Here is an 18628-nt window from a genome sequence, read left to right as displayed (position 1 = left end):
CATGTCACAACCACACAAAGATCTACAAGACTCAATCTGATCAACTCCCAGGCCTAGAAACTCACTGAGTATAAGTAGTAAGTGGAAGTAGAAACAGAGAATCTTTCAAGAATCTTCCAAGTATCTTTCAAGTTCAAGAGAAATTAATCAAGTTCTAGGATAATAAGAAAACAATGCTATACAATTCCACTGTTTTTATCATGCACTGTCTATTGATGTTCCTAAGTCTTAAGTAGAAAGCGATCTGACTCTAGAATAGTTAACTAATACAATTCTGCTGTGCTTATGGGCAAAAGAAAAAAAATGGAAAATAGAATGAAATAAGCGCAACCAACACCAATGCTGCTTTAGGCCTGCTCTGAATTCCCCTCCCTCAGCCCCTCCCTGACAACTCTGATCACAGAAACATCTCCTGAAGGTATTTCTCTAGAATCCTTCCATCACATTTTCTTAAACCAAGATATTGTTTTCGCAACCTAGTTGAAGAAGACATCTAAATGTATTTATTCTTTCCCCTCTCCTAGAGTTTCAATTTCCCTATCAAGACAGAAAATAAAACACACTGCCCCAACATGAACCTAAAGACAGGAAAAGAGAAAGCCAGTGGTAGTAGAGCCCGGGTGTGACAAGCTACCTTGCACGACTAATATTATTTAAGGGTGGGAGCCAGAGATCAAGTTTTTGGATTCTGTATTGATTCTCTTCCTCTACCTTCCCAACTGTTGCAAAGAGAAAGCAAGACTTAGGAGCAGGTTTTCCTTCCAGAATGCCTAGTTTCATTTAACAAGTTCAGGGATGAAAGGTTAACTATGGAACCCTTCATATTATTATTAATGAGACCTTCTCTACAAAAATCACAGTAGTGTACAGTTCTTTGTGTGTGTGTGTGTATATGTTTGTATGGATGTATATACATATACATATACATATACATAAAAAACATCACTCCTAAACATCCCATCCTGTGACCCTCAAAAAAACTGCTTATGTTTTTTCTCTAGGAATAAACACTACCACACTACCTTCCTTACTGTCTGATCAGAGGTCACTGGCCAGACCTCACACCCACAGAACACAACCAGGTATTTTCCAGAAATTAATTCTGATACAAATTTCCTTGCTTCAAGAAGGATTTTTAAATTTCTCAATACTCTCAGAAAACAGAAAAATAGATCCTAAAAAGATGGCCCCAAAAAACTCTTCTAGAACACAGGAAGTCTGAAGTTACATGAGGTATTAAGAATCGTAGAATGGGAATCTAGAGACCTAGTTGTCCCCATAATTCTACATCACGTCTACATGATTCTACTGGAACTTGGGGAAATCATTCTTCTCTCTGAGATTTCTTTAGCAGGCTTTGATTTCCTTTGGCCTCTTTATTAATCACTGTTTGTCGATATCTGGATGCTATTTATATATATATAGCAGTAAGAACTCAGTGAGACATGCATATTCTAAGATCCTCTAGGGAGAAGTTTCCATGAATGAGTTGACTTCCATAGTAATTATATGGGATTCTATTTAATTTGCAGAAATCATCACAAACTATACTAGAGTTTGAGACGGGATTCACCTTCAAGTAACTATACAAAATTTATATATTATCTATACTTTAAAATGTAAAGAAACAGAAGATATTTCACCTATCTTCTTTTGGTAATGAATTCATAGCTTTTAACAGCTAATACATTCTTCTGAATAGCTGATCTTATCTTCAGTAATCTTGTAAAATATTGCCCCTTTAACCTGAGAAAAATCATTTGTGATATAGCACTAAATAAGGCATTTAAAAGGAAAATCTACTTGTAAAATCTGTAAGTCCACATTAACATTTTATACAAGCAAGAGAGACTACAACATTTGATTGAAGAAAAATAACATTCTATTCATCGTTTAAAAGCTGAAGCACAGGATTCAACTGTTTCATAAAGTGGTAATATTATTAATAGTAAGAAGAACAGGGTGAAAATAATGATTGATGCACATAGTGATCAGGTTTGCAGAATCAGCTACAAATGAAAATATATTCAAATCAGACTAACAATCAATGAAACCCACTATTTAAATATCCTGCATTAAGCAGCTACACATTTGCTTAACCATTTCCCCAAATCAGAGGCAAATTCCAAGAATCTCAGTTGACAGGCTGAGAACTAATATTCTCGGAAATATGAGAGAAGAAAATGACCTAGAGAGAAAACACCCTTCACAGAGCTAAATTAATTTTCATTCGGATGACTAAATAGTGTTAGTGCTAAACAACCTCTATGGAAAGGGTGCCCAAACTAAAAAACATCAAGCCTCAAATCTAACTACATCTTTACATGTACCAGGCTTGGACTTACTATCATTTAAGAGTTGAAGAAGAAATATATACCAGTATGTGACAGCATTATAACATAGTGCAAAACCCAGTTCACCTCAAACGCTGGCATTAGGGAGAGGAACGGGGTGGAAAGATAGCTTCTGTGTAAGGTTTTCCTCTTTGAACATGATCAATTCAGCTTAAGAAAAATAATTTGGGTCCCTGGCAGGCTACTAGAGTCCTTATAAAAACCTTTTAAACTTATGATTGGTATTTGGTATTTTCTATGGACATTACAGAGATTTTAAAAGGTAAGAAGTAGGTTGTGCTGAGCATAATAAACTTCCTTATCTTTTAATGTTGTGTGTTTTGGCAGCAGTAACGAGAATTTCAAAAATTCAGTACCCACAATGAGATACACCAGCGTTCCTGTCATGAATGGGTACGAGCAAGCTGGGCTTTTCCAGTTCTGAGAGCTCCTCTCTTTTTGTTCCTCTGCGTTGTCTTTATTATGACAAAAAAGCAACTATTTTCAAAGGACTATTGCTATGCCTTATGGAACATTACCCCAGGACAATTTTCCTTAGTAAAAAATATTTCCTTCAGCCCCTAGCCAAACCAAAGCAAACTTAGCTCCCTACCTCTCTAATACAGTTCCTTGAAAAAGCAATCTACACTTAGCAATCTGAACTTCTTAATATCTATTAATTCCCAGCCCACAGGAATTTGCTTCTGCTCCCACTCTAATAACTGACTATCCTCAATATGATCACCAAAGACTACCTTATTGCTCAGCCCAAACATCTGAAACTGATGACCATCCCTCACTTATTGGAGCTTTCTTCTCCCTTGGGTTCCAGGACACTGCTCTCTTCTGATTTTCCTCCTCCATTCCTTTCCTCTCTTCTACCCAGATATTCAATGGTAGGTTTGCTCAGGGTAACATTCTCAGATCTCCTTTCTTCTCAATTCTACTTTTCTCCTTAGGCAATCTCATGTAGTCTCCTGGCCACAATTAATATGATGATAATGATGATATTCAAATCACATCTTTAGCCAAGTGTCTTCTGGACACCAAATCCATAATTCAAATTTCCTTCTGGATATGTTCACTAGGATATTCCATAGGCATTCAGCACTCAACAAAGCAGCCCTTGTTTTCTTTCCCCAAAACTATTTGGTTTGCTATTATTCTTCATCTTGGAGAATGGTATCCCCATCCACCAGACTCCAAACTAGAAACACTCTTCTACCACCTCCCAAATACAAGATATCACCAAATCTCTATCTCTCTTTCTTTGTCTTCAATCTTTCTCTTTAGTTTCTCTCTCTCTCTCTTTTTTTTTTTAGATGGGAGTTTCGCTCTTGTCTCCCAGGCTAGAGTGCAATGGCGAGATCTCGGGTCACTGCAACCTCCACCTCCCAGGTTAAAGTGATTCTCCTGCCTCAGACTCCCAAGTACCTGCGATTACAGACATGTGCCACCATGCCTGGCTAATTTTGTATTTTTAGTAGAGATGGAGTTTCTCCATGTTGGCCAGGCTGGTCTCAAACTCCTGACCTCAGGTGATCCACTTGGCTCAGCATCCCAAAGTGCTGGGATTACAGGCGTGAGCCACCATGCCCGGCCAGTTTCTTTCTCTTTAATCTCTTTAATCTTCTCTATTCCCTTTTGTGGTATAATTTACATATGATTGAAATGGTTAGATCTAGATGTACAACTTGACAAGTCTTGATAACTGGACATTCCCATGTAACCCACATGTCCATCAACCCACACAGAATGTTTCCATCACCTGCAAAAGGATCCATTGTGCTGTTTCCTGGTAAGTACCCTGCCCTTTTCCCTATAGCTGACAACTACTAGTCTTATTTCTTTCACCATAGATTAGTTTTCCTTATTCTAGAATTCCATATAAATGGAATCATATGGTATATACTCTTTTAGTCTGGTTTCTTACATCTAGCATGTTTCTGAGATTCATCCATCTATCACTGTTTTTTGTTTCCAGGCAGATTTATCAAAGTATAATTTACATATAATAAATTCACCCTTTTAAAGTGTACATTTTGGTGAGTTTTGAGAAATAAATGCAATTGTCCAACACCACCATAAAATATAGGACAAATTTAACAAATGCATTCAATTTTAAAAATCCCTTCTCCAGTCACACTCCCACCCTTGGCAGCCACTGATCTTATTTTTGTCTGCTTTCTGCCTTTTCCAGAAAGTCAAATGAATGAAATTAATGTAATATGTAGTTTCTTGAGACTGGCTTCTTTCACTTAGCATTGTGCTTTTGAGATTCATCTATGTTGTTATACATACCAATAATGCAGTTCATTCCTTTTTATAGCTGAGCAGCATTCCATTATATGGACATACCACAACTTATTTAACCATTCAACAGTTGATGGACATTTGTTTCCAATTCTTGGCAATTATTAATAAAGCTGCCATAAACATTTGTGTACAGGTATTCAAATAAACATATGGTTTCGATTCTTCTGGGAAAATATCTATGAGTGGGACCCAGCAGTCACATAGTAAGTATATATTATCACTGCATACCTCTTACCACCTTAGTCATTTCCCTAGCACTTGCCTCTCCCAATTGTAGTCCATTCTTCAAGGCCATCAGAATTATACCTTTCTTAAAAAAAACAAACTTAACAGTCACATAGAGATAGGCAATGAAGTGGCCCAAGAAGATTTTAAGTCAGTCACTGCTAGTAATATACCATATTCCCTTTATTGTAATTCTGTTATCCTAAGCTTTGGATCAAATTATGATAAAAGTTAAAGGAAAATAATAATAATCCTATCGCTCCCCTGCTCAAAAACCTCCAGTGGCTGTCTGTTAGATATGAGATGAATTTAAACTTGTCAATTCTTTATAATCTGGCCCTAATCCACCTCCATAACCGTATCTCCTATTCTCCCATTCTATGCACACTATATCTAGTCATACTGCTTACCATTTCAAAAAATATCACATCCTGTCATGACACTGTATGTTGTATATTATATTCCCTCTAGGAAAAATGGCTTTCTGTGGATCTCCTAGGCATAGCTAGTAACTCTTGTATATTCCAAGAGCACTTGAGTCACTTATACCACTTGTATTGTCATTTATCACTTCATGTCTGCTCTTATCACTTGAGGGCAGGGTCCATGTCTCATTCATTGTTGTATTCCAAGTAGCCTGCACCATAACTAGCATATAGAAAATAATTGAGAAATAATGAAAGAAAAAAAAGAAAAGAAAAAATAGTTAAGTGAAAAACAATGCACTGTTTTTGGGAAAGACAAAATAATTTGCAGACACTTCCTACAAAACAACCCTGATGACAAGACTTGAAATATTTGTAATAAAGCCACCAATCATAAAGAAAAATAAGAGAGATTCTTAGGAAGAACTTTACATATTAAAGATATATTAAGGGAAAACCTGATAAAAGATAGTTTAGGTAGAGAGAGGGATAAAAAGATTTTCTCAAGAAAATAATAATCCATCCAAGGCCTAACAGATTACTAAACATGTCACACCACTAATTTTGGATCAATCCACTAACTCTCCCCAGAAATAAAGTCCCAGCTGAAGCTGTAGTCCCTGAGGCAATGGAAAGTGCTGACATTAGCCAGAACTCACTGTCACTGAAATGTGATTGTATGCAGGAAATTCTTTTTACCTTGGCTTTGGATTCAAATTGAAAAGCTAAAGAGGAAGTCTTTATATGGAGTCCAGAAGGAGAATTTTGGAAAAAAGCCGACCCATAAGAAAATGAAAAGAAAATGCCCACAGCCAATTTGTTCACTAGTCCAATAAATCAATATGCTATCTGGTTACCAGATGTAAAGGTAGATTTAAAAGGAGTGTCTAGGACTAGGTACTCTTAACTTCAGCAGAAAGGGTGCCCTTTTTCAGGCCTAATCTGCTAGAAAGGATGATATCATTTTTCCTGAGATCTAGTTACAGGAGAACAGAGGGAGAATCCAGGATATGGGGCATGCCAAAAGTGGCCGGACTCATAAGGACATGTCTTTATGTGGGTGGAGAAGGAGCCAGAGAGACCTGGCTCCCAAATTTGGCTTTGCCATTTATAAGCTGCATGACCTAGGAAAACTTATTTAACCTTTCTGAATCTTTTTTCCATGTCTATAAAACATGGATAATACCAACGAAAATTGTTGAAGACTAAAAAGAAATAACCAGTGAAACTAAATTAAGAAAATAACCGACGTTTGCTTGATAAACAGTAGATAATTCCTACATAAGTTTCTATTGTAGTAAACTTCCTTTCCCATCTAAACAGGAGCATATGATAAACCAGAAAAGGAGATTATCTCAAAAAGTGAAGGGATTGATGACTTTCATTATTTTTCTGTTGGTGGCCAAGTAGTTAACATTGTTGGAGAATGTACACTGCCTGCTCTCATTCCTCCAACAATTATTTATGGATACCCTCCCCATAAGAACCTCAGGCTACCCTGTGAAATGGCCAAGAATGGTAACAGTAGACAACCAAACCAGATTTTGTTCAACAGAGAGGGGTACTGGACATGGTTGGTCCTGAGCAACACGTCACTGGGCTCTGATCAGAACAAGGCCAGGCTGATCAGTTCTACACGTGGCCCCATAACTTGTCTCCATGATCCCAGACCTGGTTCACAGCCCATGACTTCAGCCATGCTCACACACAGATAAAACCACTGTCAGCAGCAACATATTTAAAGAACAGCTAACATCCTGTTGTTCTGGGCTGTTTTTCTCCAACTGGTCAAAAAGCTATTCTCATAGCCAGTTGTATCTCACAATGTCAATTTCCTAAGCATATTTAAAGGATTGCTGTTTAAGCATATAATTTCACATGGTACCATGTTTTCACGATCTTGGAAGCCAGTAAAAATTCGATTGTAAAAAATCTGTCTTACTGAGGGAGGCAACAAAAATTCTACAAATTAAAAGTCTTATGATCAACATGATTGCCAAAACACATCTTCTGAAGCCCCACTGATCCAAGCTCAGTCATTTTGACCTGAGTTATTTAACTCACTAGCTCTAGAACTTAGGACAAGATTTCATTTCTCAGGGTTTCAATCTCTATATCTGAACTAATTATTCTCTAAGGTCCTTACCAGATGTACATATCTAGGAAAAAGCATTAAATGACAAAGCTTCAGGTAGTTTGCATAGGTTCCCAAGTCTACATTTAAACACTAATAGTGCAATGCAGGTATATGTATATATATCATCCTATACAAAATTTGGTTTGAGAGGAACAAACTTGATATCAATACCTGCTGAAAGGCTAACCTATGACTTGCTCACAGCAGGAACTGAAGAAAAGTTAAATATATAAATAAACAAATAGGATGGGATATTGAAAATACCTGGAAACATAGTTGAACATTACAGGTGGTAGAATAGGAAAGAAATCATAGGATACAAACACTGAGATAGTAAAGGAATGCCCCTGGCAGAGATCCGTAAGACGGAAGGACAGAAACAACCACCAAAAGAATATAGTGAACCCCATGTCTGGTCTGTTGGTTTCCCCTAAAAGCACTAATGCTCTGTTTAAGCCAAAATCTTCTGGGAAGCTTTCAATTCCTGTTTACTCTAAAATAAATGTGGGGGTGGGGAGGGAACTAGCTTATTCCTTGTAACTTAAACCCCAGGGGAAGTGAGGAGTCAGTGGGAGGCAGAGACTCACACAAATATACACACGTATACAAAATCATATCTGATGGGATGAGGTTAATGAAGCACACAAAATCCCAGGGCTGACAGGAAGTGGAATTAGAACCACAAAAGCCAAGAAGATAGTCAACAACTTAAAAAACTCCAGATGCACTCAGTTTATTAAAACTGAACACAAGTAGGGAGGAAGAAAGGAGACCCATGGCTGATGAAATAGACTTAAGGGGTATTTCACTGAGTCAGAGAAAGTCACAGCTTCTTTCACGTCGGAACATTCTATCACCATTAAGCTTGATAATGAAGCTCCCAAGCTTTCAAAAGGCAATCAAGTTATAAAACAAAAAAGAAAAGGAAACATTCAGAAAGATTTTATAATTAACTATTTAGAACAAAGATTTTCACAGCAAGGTATATCAGAAATTTACCCTCATATAAGAGCCAAGTCAATGTAGAAAATAAACCTTTATTTATTATTTAAATCTAATGAGATTTTGGAAGTTGGAGTTATGTTCCTAGTCCCAACCCCCCATCTCCCCATCCTCAAGCAGTCTGCAATAATTCTAAGAGTTCTAGGCCATTACCAAACCAGATCCATTGGGAAGTCTATTGTCAGGTCACCAAAAGGCAATTAAAGCAAGTACCAGTTATTCATTCAGCAAACATTTCCTGAACATCCTCTAAGAGCAAAAGATGCTGACATGCAACTGGGCATGGTGGACACACCTGTAGTCCCAGCTACTCAGGAGGCTGAGGCAGGTGGATCCTTTGAGCCCAGGAGTTCAAGGCCAGACTGGGCAACATAGTGAGATCCTATTTGAATTTAAAAAAAAAAAAGTGCTGCCACACACGGTAGGGCCAAAACTGATGGAGACATTGTTACTGTCCTCAAGGAGCTTCCAGTCGGCTATAGGAGACAGATACACACATGAATACCAGACAACATGCAGATACTATTGCAAAGTTACCAACAGAGTGCTGCAGGTATAGAGGCAGGGCAGGCTAATTCTGGGAACATTAGAAAAAAAATCACTAAAGAATTGATATTTGACTTTGTCTTGACAGATGTCTGTAATCTGTTACACAAAGTAACATAAGGAAGGTACTTCAGACACAAGGTAAAACAGGTGCAGAGGCAGCGAGCAAGAAAAGGACCAGGTTTGGTGGCTCATGCCTGTAAGCCCAGTGTTTGGGAAGGCCAAGGCAGGAGGATCAGTTGAGACCATGAGTTCAAGGCTGCAGTGAGCTAAAAAATGATTGCGCCATTGCACTCTAGCCTGGGCAACGACGAGGCCCTGTCTCTAAAACAAAACAAAACAAAAAGAATTTAAAAAGGGGATCAGAGAAATGTTGAAAGCTCTGGTTTGGCAGAAATAGGGTGAGATGGGAAGAAGGGACACATTTACTATTAAGAATTCAAGAAAATAAACTTAAGAGACTCCGGAGGAAGCATATGTATAAACAAAACATCATGATGTGATAGGAGAAGAACATGACTGAACAAGCACAGAACAGCATATTGCATAGTGAGATCATGTTTCTACAAAAAGTTTTTTTAAAAAGTAGCCAGACATGGTGGCACATGTGTATAGTCCCAACTACTCAGGAGGCTAAGGCAGGAGGATCACTTGGGCCCAGGAGATGGAGGCTGCAGTGAACTGTGATCATGCCACTGTACTCCACCCTGGGCAACAGAGCAAGACCTTGTCTCAAAAATAAAGAACAGCATGAGGGAGGAGGCAATGTGGAGCTAAACTTAGAAAAGAAATGAAAGTATGCAAGGCAGAGACAGAAGGAGAGTTTTCAAACCAAACAGCAGAACTCACACAATGGCCCAAAAGCACAGTGTGCTCAGAAGTATAGTATGGTACACTTGGATTATAAAGTATAAGAGGAGAAACGGAATTCTAGAAGAATTACCTGAGTTACCTTAGAAGCCTTTCAGGTCACATCAAGTTTCTATTATACAATTTAAGCCTAGGGAACCACTTAAGGATTTTAGAAGACATGATAAGATATGTATTTTAAAAAACACATTGCAACCTCTTCCTTTCCCATATAATTTTAGGTCCTGATTTATCTACCGTCTTCTATTCAATCTCAACAATTCGCTTTGTTTAGTGCCCCTCAAATATAGGCTGTTATGATAATCTGTTAAAGAGATCAAGAATTATAATGTTTAATTATAAAAATAAAAAATAATTTTTATTGAGTACAATGTAAAGGCCAGACATTGTGTCAAGTGCATTGCATGCATCATCTCATTTGATATTCATAGTATTCTCAGGAGGCAGACATCATCATCACTGCCATTTTATAGTTGAGGAAACAGGATTAGAGTAACTTGCTGAAAATCACAAAACTAGACAGGGATATACATGGTTACAAACTAAGGCTGTCAGGCTCTAAAACCCATGTTGTTTATTTCCCTGTTATCCTGCCTTCTAAGCAAGCCATGAGTCTCATATATCCTTACTACCTGTATTACTCCACACCACACTTTAATCATCCTCCCCATCAAAGACCCCAGTGTATTTTACTGCCTAACACTGCCAAAAGCCTATGTGACTTTAAAGACGTTCACATTGGCAATCACAAACCCATTCATTTCCACAGAGGAAGCAATGTCCACAGGCACCCTCAGTGCTACCATCATAGCTAGTAGGTCAGTAGGTAACATTTCTTGATCCAGTAGTTGTGAACTGAACTGCTTATTCCTTCTCTGTGCAGCCAGGGAGTTGGAGGTGGAGTAAAAGAAGAGAAGAGGAAGAGAAAGAAAAGAAAGTGGAAGAGGATGGGGAGAAAGAGAGGAGGGGGTGGAACCCACTAGAAAAAAAGATTCAAACAAAAAGGAGGAGTCATCGGAAAATGGGAGAAAGCACATACTGGTACCAGCCAGAGCTTCTTGGAACTGTTCCCAGTCTGGCTGCCAAGGAGCTCTGGAATATATTTGTTAGAGTTGGATTCCTGTACAGTCCATTGCAGACTCTTTTCTGACTATATTCTGACAGAAAGACCAACACTTTCGTTCCAATCCCTGCTTCCCACACAGAAAGCTAGTTACTCCTCAGGGAACTTCCGACCAAGCTCACTATTGGCCTCTTAGTAGGCTCTTCATATGCTACATGAGCTTAGAAAGAAACAAAGTCCATCCTATACCCTTACTGTTATAGAATCACTAAGTCTCTCTACCCCAGAATCACATCCAACATCCCAAGACACTCTTCATAAAACATGTTAAGCTTCTTGAGTTTCCTTACCAAAACAACTGCTGCGATGAGGAACAAAGGTTTTACAGGCAGTAGCAATAGCTAATTCAGCAGAGATTATAGTCTTAATGATCAGGTCTTCCACATGGGCCATCAATGCTGAAAAAAAAAATTTTTAATTTCAGACTCAATACCAAAATACATGGATTAGCAGGAACTGGATTCCAAATAACAATATAATTATAAAAGTATGTGTGCACATTCAAAAAAAAGCCTCTATATGGCAGACTTCTGAATGGGTGCAATGGAGGCAGACATATCTGTAAACAGATTAGCACAGTCAAGAATGTAGGTGCCAAGGGATACCCTCAGGTGGCCTCTCATGACAAAAGACGGACATATAATGGAAGAGGAGCCTCACTTCCCTTCTCACACTTCCCCTATGATCCTTTCCCTTGTCAACGGAGACAGCCTCTTTTGGCACGCAGTTTCCCATTCTGCTCAAGGCTCGGCAATTGTGCACATTTTGATCTGAAGCCCTGTGCTCAAACAGTGCCCATTCTCCAAGGCAGCAACATGAATGAGAGAAATTAACTTAGAAAACTCAAAACTTGGGGCCAATATGAAGACAGGCAATTTGTTATATAAAAAGCTGACAGTATTTTAGTCAGCAGTTCAACATTCAAGAAGGGTAAATTCACTAAGGATTAAAGGAGAAAGTTATGCCTTTCAGACCAGAAACATTATAAAAGGGATTTGGGGGGTAATGGAAAACCTGTTCCCCAGCTTATCAACTGCAGGAAAGAGTAACACCAAAGACAATCATCCCATCTCAGCAACACTATCAAAGTAAGAGAAAATGATTCCTGGCAAGAGACAATGATAAAGTTACCCAAAGAAGAGAAGTCAAGAAGGAAAAAGGCCCAGTACTCACCGGTTGTATCTCGGCCTTCTTGCTTCAGGTACCTAAGCATAGCACTCATACTCCATTTGTTTCCATAATCCTCCACTTCCGGATCATCACAACTAAAACAAATTAACGAATCAAAGTCACATATGTAACTAGGCTTGCTATAATAACAAGATTCTTTGCAAACAGTCTTCTTATGAAGTTTTTTTTAAATTTATTTTGCTGACTTCCACTTATTTTTACTTGGTCCTTTTTGTCATGTATCCCTTCAAACCCATTTCTTCAATGGAAATGAAAATGCAATAGTTTGCCTTTTTTCAAGAGGGTGGAGAAGAAGGCAAATTCTTTCTTAACTAAATAAGCATGCATCAAGAAAGGGTGGAAGCAATGTGTGAAGGAAGGTAAACAAATCTAGAATGGTTACAATAAATTAACAGAAATGTTTGGGGACAGAGATCTAACCTTTGCGGTGAATGTCACCTGAGTCCACAAAACAACCTCTGACACCATTTTCAGAACAGAACTGAGTTGGGATGGGTGAGTGAGCTAATCTAGTGCAGCATGCTAATGAACTAACCCCACAAAGACTTGCTTTGTCATCTGAAGAAGGCTCCCTCCTTTTTGGAAGTAGATACAGCTTTTCTTGATATTTTTCGAGGTATCACTGAAGGGAGAGTGCACTAGAGTGACAGTAAAGAGTGAGGAGGTATACTACTACTATGGAAGCAGAATGGCAAATGGCACAGCCTCCCATGAATGCTGGAAGAGCCCTGCAATCTGGAACCTGTGTTTTGCAGCTGTCCCCTCACTCCCTACCACCATCCCACTCTCCAGCAGTTGTGCCTTTGCTCATCTTTCACAAATGAAGGTATGATCTCTTCAATCAGTTCAAACGCTGCTCACAGGATATTCGATGAAACCTATATAGCTTCGGTAACTATTCTATCACTTCCAGATTCCTTTCTTTCTTTCTTTGGACCTGCTAGGAATCTATTATTAGTCGGAGTAGAAAGTAACTGTTTGGGTCTCTTTTCTACTTTTCCACTTTCTGGCAAAATTATCGGGATGAAAGAAAACAGAGCAAAAAGTATTTCCACACAACTGGGCTGGTACTCCCTTCCACTGAATCCTTTTCTGGGATGGCCTCATTTCTTTCTTTAATTTTTTCCTTTATTTTTTCTTGATTTCTAGTATTTATTTTAGAAAAATTTGTAAAATACATAATAGCACAGAGAAGAAAATAAAAATCACCCACTCACAATCCTATCCACTATAGTTAAGCTAAGTTAACATTTCGGGATTAATTCTGGTCTTTTTTTCCCTCCCTGCTCATCAAAAATAAGCAGCTTTAGATATCTCATATATTCAAGCAAGAAATTAAGTTGCATGTGCTATCTTCTGGTAACCTGCTTTTTCCACCTACAAATATACAGCAGTGAACATTCTTATCTCTGATCCTGCATGTACATCTTTTATTTCTTAAGGTTAAGTTCCTAGATATGGAACTGGGGGAGAAGGGGGGCAGGGCCAAAGGGTACAGACACTTTTAAGCTTTTGATAGGTTTGCCACGTGCTGAAATGACCTCATTTCTTAAGTACTAAAATGTTCCATAGGCCTATTAAATTCCCATCCCTAAGTCAAGTGAGGGAAGACAATGAGGAAGAAAAACTTGTGAAGGCATATTTTGATAAAGAAAGGTGACACCGTGAACTGGGGAGGCAATGGAGAAGCAGCAGGAGATATGCCTCAACACTGTATGACTGACAGCTTTGCATAAATGTTACATGGACATTAACGTAAAGTTATCCTCCAGTGCCACATGCTACCCTTCCACCTCTACAACATCCACATCTGAGACTGGCACCTGACATCTGGCTCAGATACAGCCAGTACCTGACGTAGTCTCCACTCTTCTTGTTCACACTGTAGTTTGTCAGATGCATGAACTGGTTCCGAATGTTCTTGGCTCCTTGATCATATCGCACAGTTGCGAACCTGATAGAAGGGAAACAGGTTAAATGCCAGGAACAGAGTTTCAAGGAAATACAGGCTGGAACAGAGGATCAATGAGATAATGATAAAGGAGGGTAAAATCATTATCTAACAAATACTGAGTGCCTACTAAGTACTAACTCCCATGCTAAATGTTTTATAATGTCACACTTAATTCAATCCTTAAAGCAACCCTATGAAGTAGATAATATTGTCTCCAAGTTGAAAAATAGATGCAAAAACTAAATGTGACCTATTAAGTAACTTGTTTAAGATCACACCAACTCCAAAACCCATACTTAATCACAACAAGATGCTGCTTCTCTTATATAGAACATTACACCAACAGGAAGAATGAAAATTAAAAATACAGCTATTTACAACCTGGGAAATTGTGTGTAGGACACTGTGAAAGATGGGGCATTCGCTGGTCAAGAAATAGCAACTGGCTGGGCACGGTGGCTCATGCCTGTAATCTCAACACTTTGGGAAACTGAGGCAGGAAAACTGCTTGAGCCCAGGAGTCTGACATAGCAAGACCCTCTCTCTCTCTTCAAAAAATTTAAAAGTTAAGCAGGCATGGTGGTGTGTGCCTATAGTCCCAGCTACTAGGGAGGCTAAGGCAGGAAGATTGTTTGAGCCCAGGAGATAGAAGCTGCAGTGAGTTGTGATCACACCACTACACTCCAGCCTGGGCAACAGAAACACCTACTGAGTGCCCACACAGTGCCTGGTACTATAGCATTCAAAGAAAAAAAAACACTTAAGCAGAAAGAAAAAAGGACAGCACAGCTATATATAGGCTTAGAGCTCACATCCATAGAATAGAACTGATTCACAATGCTCATTTAAAAAGAATAATAATGACAGCATTAACAGCAGACAAAGCAAAAGAGCAAAAATATGGGCACAGTGCAAGAGACTTAGTCCTGAATTTGGAATGAAGGCAAAAGAAAGAGGAATTAAACATGGAGCCCACCGAAAACAGGGTAGCAATTTGATATCCTGGACCATTGTCAAAAGAAGACCAAAGTATAAAATATATGTGCCTCTGAAGGAAGTAACCAGGGAAAGAGAAAACTTTCCAGTGATGCTCAATATCAACAAAAGGACACTCAAGGCGAATGGTTATGGTAAATATCAACCCCTGTTTACATACCATTGTAACCATATCACCCTTCACTAGAGTGGTTTTCCCAAGAGGCAGATCCAAGTGTGTGAAAAAAAAAAGAAGGCCACAAGTTTATTTTCATATGATTAACAAATTATTTACATATGCTTACTCAGACTATGAAGTCAACATGAATTTTTACCACATTAAAGGTCAGCATTTAAAAATTTTCCTCTTCTCTGTTTCTTCTCACCCACCCACTATCTCCACTCCCTAATTCCCTGTACCAGAAATATATAAGAGCCAAAGAAAGAAAAGTGAAAAGAAGGAAAAAAAAACCCAAACCCAAAAAACTGCAATAAACAAACAAGGGGCTAGGAAAAAGGATGTGGACAAAGAGAAAATGATGACCAGGCTAAAAGACAATAGTTTGATGAGCATTACATCTGTGCTTGAGAAGGACCCCAGATTTTCTAGAAACTTCCAGTAGTTATCACTTAACTTCTAGCCATGTCACACCCCTATGCCCTGGTGAGTAAACCCTTGCCTATGCGTCGCAATCTTCCTCCAATAGATTGTCCAAGCAAGAGGAAGACAGTCATTCTCTGAATTCTTGTGAGATACAAAGGGGGCCCATGTTGCCCCCACAGAGGCTGCCTGCCTCAGCCAGACATTATCTCAGGGTGACATCCCTCCTGCCATCCTCTCCCCGCAAAGAATAATGAGTTAGAAGGCAGGGAAAGCTTCTGCCTCAGAAAAAGAGGCTTTTTATATCTTGTAGTTACTACAAGTACCTGATCTAACTTGGTCAACATGAAAAGCCTGACAAAAGTCTGTGGTGAGCTGGAATCTGGTGCCAACACATTTGTCATTCCTATACTCTTTTATTCAAGAGGACTGCACATCTTAAAAAAAAAAAAGCCATGTTTCTTCTTCCTAATCTTCCTTTTCACTGGAGCATTTTATTCTGAACCCCAGCAAGGATAAGATTACTAATATCAAAGTGTGGAATTCTAAATTGAGTGTAAGAAGAAGGAAGCAAAAATTAAAGTAAAACAAAAAAGCTTCAAGGAAAAGTTCCCCCGGTGGGTGAAAGTGCTCCACTCCATATCTCACTTAGTCTAGTGGGGAATATATACTATGTAGAGAAAAGGTGTGTGTGCTCATCTTTCCTCCTACCCCAGTACGAGCATATAGCTCACACTGAAATCCATATTAAATAAGCCATCGTCATCATCTGACCACTATTTTCTCTTTTATTGTCTAGACCAGAGGTCACACTAGTCTTGAATCTAACCTACTGGTCAAGTTCTGATTAACCTACAAAAGCTTTTTTATTTTTTCTTTTAAACCTCAATTACCTGAACAACATATAAAAATCAGACCTTCCTTCTTGCAGCCCAGTGGTAGCCAGGGCCCACATGAGGAAGATGATGAGTAACAAAAAAAAAAAACAAAAAAAGGAAGATGGTGAGTAGGATGGTAAGTCAGCCAGAAGCAGATGGAGGTTTTCTAAGCAGGGTGGCCACCTAATAGGGGTCTAAATCCATACAAAGGGCATCTGAGTGGGACAGTGCCCAGTAGGGTCAGGAAACTGGCTACATACAAAGGAATTGAGCAAATAAATAAATATGTTAAAGATATCGGGAGCCAGGTTTCCTGCTGTTGGATAAGAGACTTTAAAATATGAAAAGTGAAAAACGAGAAGGAACTCTGTAGTTTTGAACCAGAATTGTGGGTACTAGTATGAACTTCCACTTTTCAACACAGAGACAGATATAGAAATATAGATGTACATGTGTGTATGTACATATATACATATATATAATTTCCTAAGTCTGTTCACTGCCAGGATCTGAAGCAGAGATGCCCCAGAACAATGAGCATATCTAGCACCCAGATACTGATTTCTAAATACTATATTCCATGAAAAAGCAACCAGTGCTCCTTGGAGAAATGGTCGATTCCAGGGCCAGAATACAGAAAGAACAAGATGAGCCTGAAACATCTTGTGCTCGAAAAATGATGAACATAGGTCAAAAGGACACAAAGCCAGCTTGAGAGATCTCCCATTGGCCAAATCTGGGACAATTTGCGCATCAAAATAAATCATGATAGTAAAGAATTATAACCCATTAAATACAATAGGAATGCTTCAATCTGTACTAGTATAAATAAATAGATGAATAAATAAATGAGAAGAGGAAGTTCTTATAGAAAAATGCCAAAAAAAATAAAAGTTATGACAGAATTAGAAAATCAGCATTTGGCAACTATTACAGCAATAATTCATTAAGGCAAGAAAAAGCAATAGATTTTTCTTAAAAATGAGAAATGAGATGAAGAATGAAATTTTACATGATTTAAAGTATCTCCTTTTAAAATACTTACTAATTACAAAGGGTAAGACAATATAAATTTACAGTGGAAGAATGTAATAGATACCACCTAAAACAAGTGGTCAAACACCACTAAATGACTAGCATGTGCCATCAGATATAATGCAATGAGAAGAATTAGTATCACTTTTGTGGTATTCTGGACCCAAATGCATTACCTAGGTCTCTTCATGAGAAAACATCAGACAAGCCCAAATTGAGGGGCTATCCACAAAATGACTGGCCTGTAATCTTCAAAAATGTTGAGGTCATGAAAGTCAAGGAAAGACTAAGGAACTGTTTCAGACTGAAGGAGACTAAAGAGGCCTGACAGCTAAACATAATGTGATCCTTGATTGGATCCTTCTGTAATTAAAAAAAAAATTATTAGGACAATTGGCAGAATTGGAATGAGATCTCTAGACAAAGAGTAAAAGGCATTTTTCATACAATTCTTATAGCTCTTAAACTCTGTAAGTTCAAAATGGTTTCAAAATAAAAAGTCTAAAAAAAAGCGGTTTGTTTCTCAGTAAAAATCTACATGTTCAAGCCTCACTTAACAAACCAGATATGGCAATACCAGTATCAATCGCTGGCACTAAATAAGAAATGCCTTTAGATGGACATGCACTCTCCATTCTCGTCTCTACTCTTGCTTCAGTGAATGTACTTGTGAGCATTTATGTTTGTGACCTTTGATTTAGACCACCACGTATTATCAAATTTCATCTTCTTTAGGTCTGACGTTTCAACGCAATTTCTCTATTAACAACCTAAAGGGGACTTTTTTTACTAGGTACCCCAAGACCAAGTTTGCACATACAACCATTTGTCACTTAACAATGGGGATATGTTCTGAGAAATGCATTTTGATAGGCCAATTTCATCATTGTGTGAACATCATAGAGTGCACTGACACAAACCTGGATGGTATAGCCCACTACACACCTAGGATATATAGTATAGCCTCTTGCTCCTAGGCTACAAACCGGTACAGCATTATACTATACTGAATACTGT

The 18628-nt window shown here is 38.4% G+C and overlaps 1 protein-coding gene across 14 annotated transcripts in view; it reads right to left on the bottom strand.

The window, feature by feature from the left end:
- TTLL5 (tubulin tyrosine ligase like 5) overlaps positions 1-18628 on the bottom strand; it is a 285182-nt gene that overhangs the window by 219821 nt on the left and 46733 nt on the right. For all 14 annotated transcript variants that reach the window (XR_010342086.1, XR_010342087.1, XR_010342088.1 and 11 more), the window contains exons 10-12: positions 14021-14122; positions 12151-12242; positions 11268-11375 (exon numbers count right to left, since the gene is read on the bottom strand). Coding sequence is in view for 11 of the 14 variants with exons in the window: in XM_012438103.3 (XP_012293526.1) it covers positions 11268-11375; positions 12151-12242; positions 14021-14122 (302 nt within the window). In the remaining 3 variants the exon portion in view is untranslated. The remainder of the gene's footprint in view (positions 1-11267; positions 11376-12150; positions 12243-14020; positions 14123-18628) is intronic.

Source organism: Aotus nancymaae, unplaced genomic scaffold (genome assembly GCF_030222135.1).
Source record: "Aotus nancymaae isolate 86718 unplaced genomic scaffold, 86718_ANA_hifiasm-v0.15.2.pri h1tg000011l, whole genome shotgun sequence".
Lineage (NCBI taxonomy): Eukaryota > Metazoa > Chordata > Mammalia > Primates > Aotidae > Aotus > Aotus nancymaae.
This window is presented reverse-complemented; position numbering and strand designations above follow the sequence as displayed.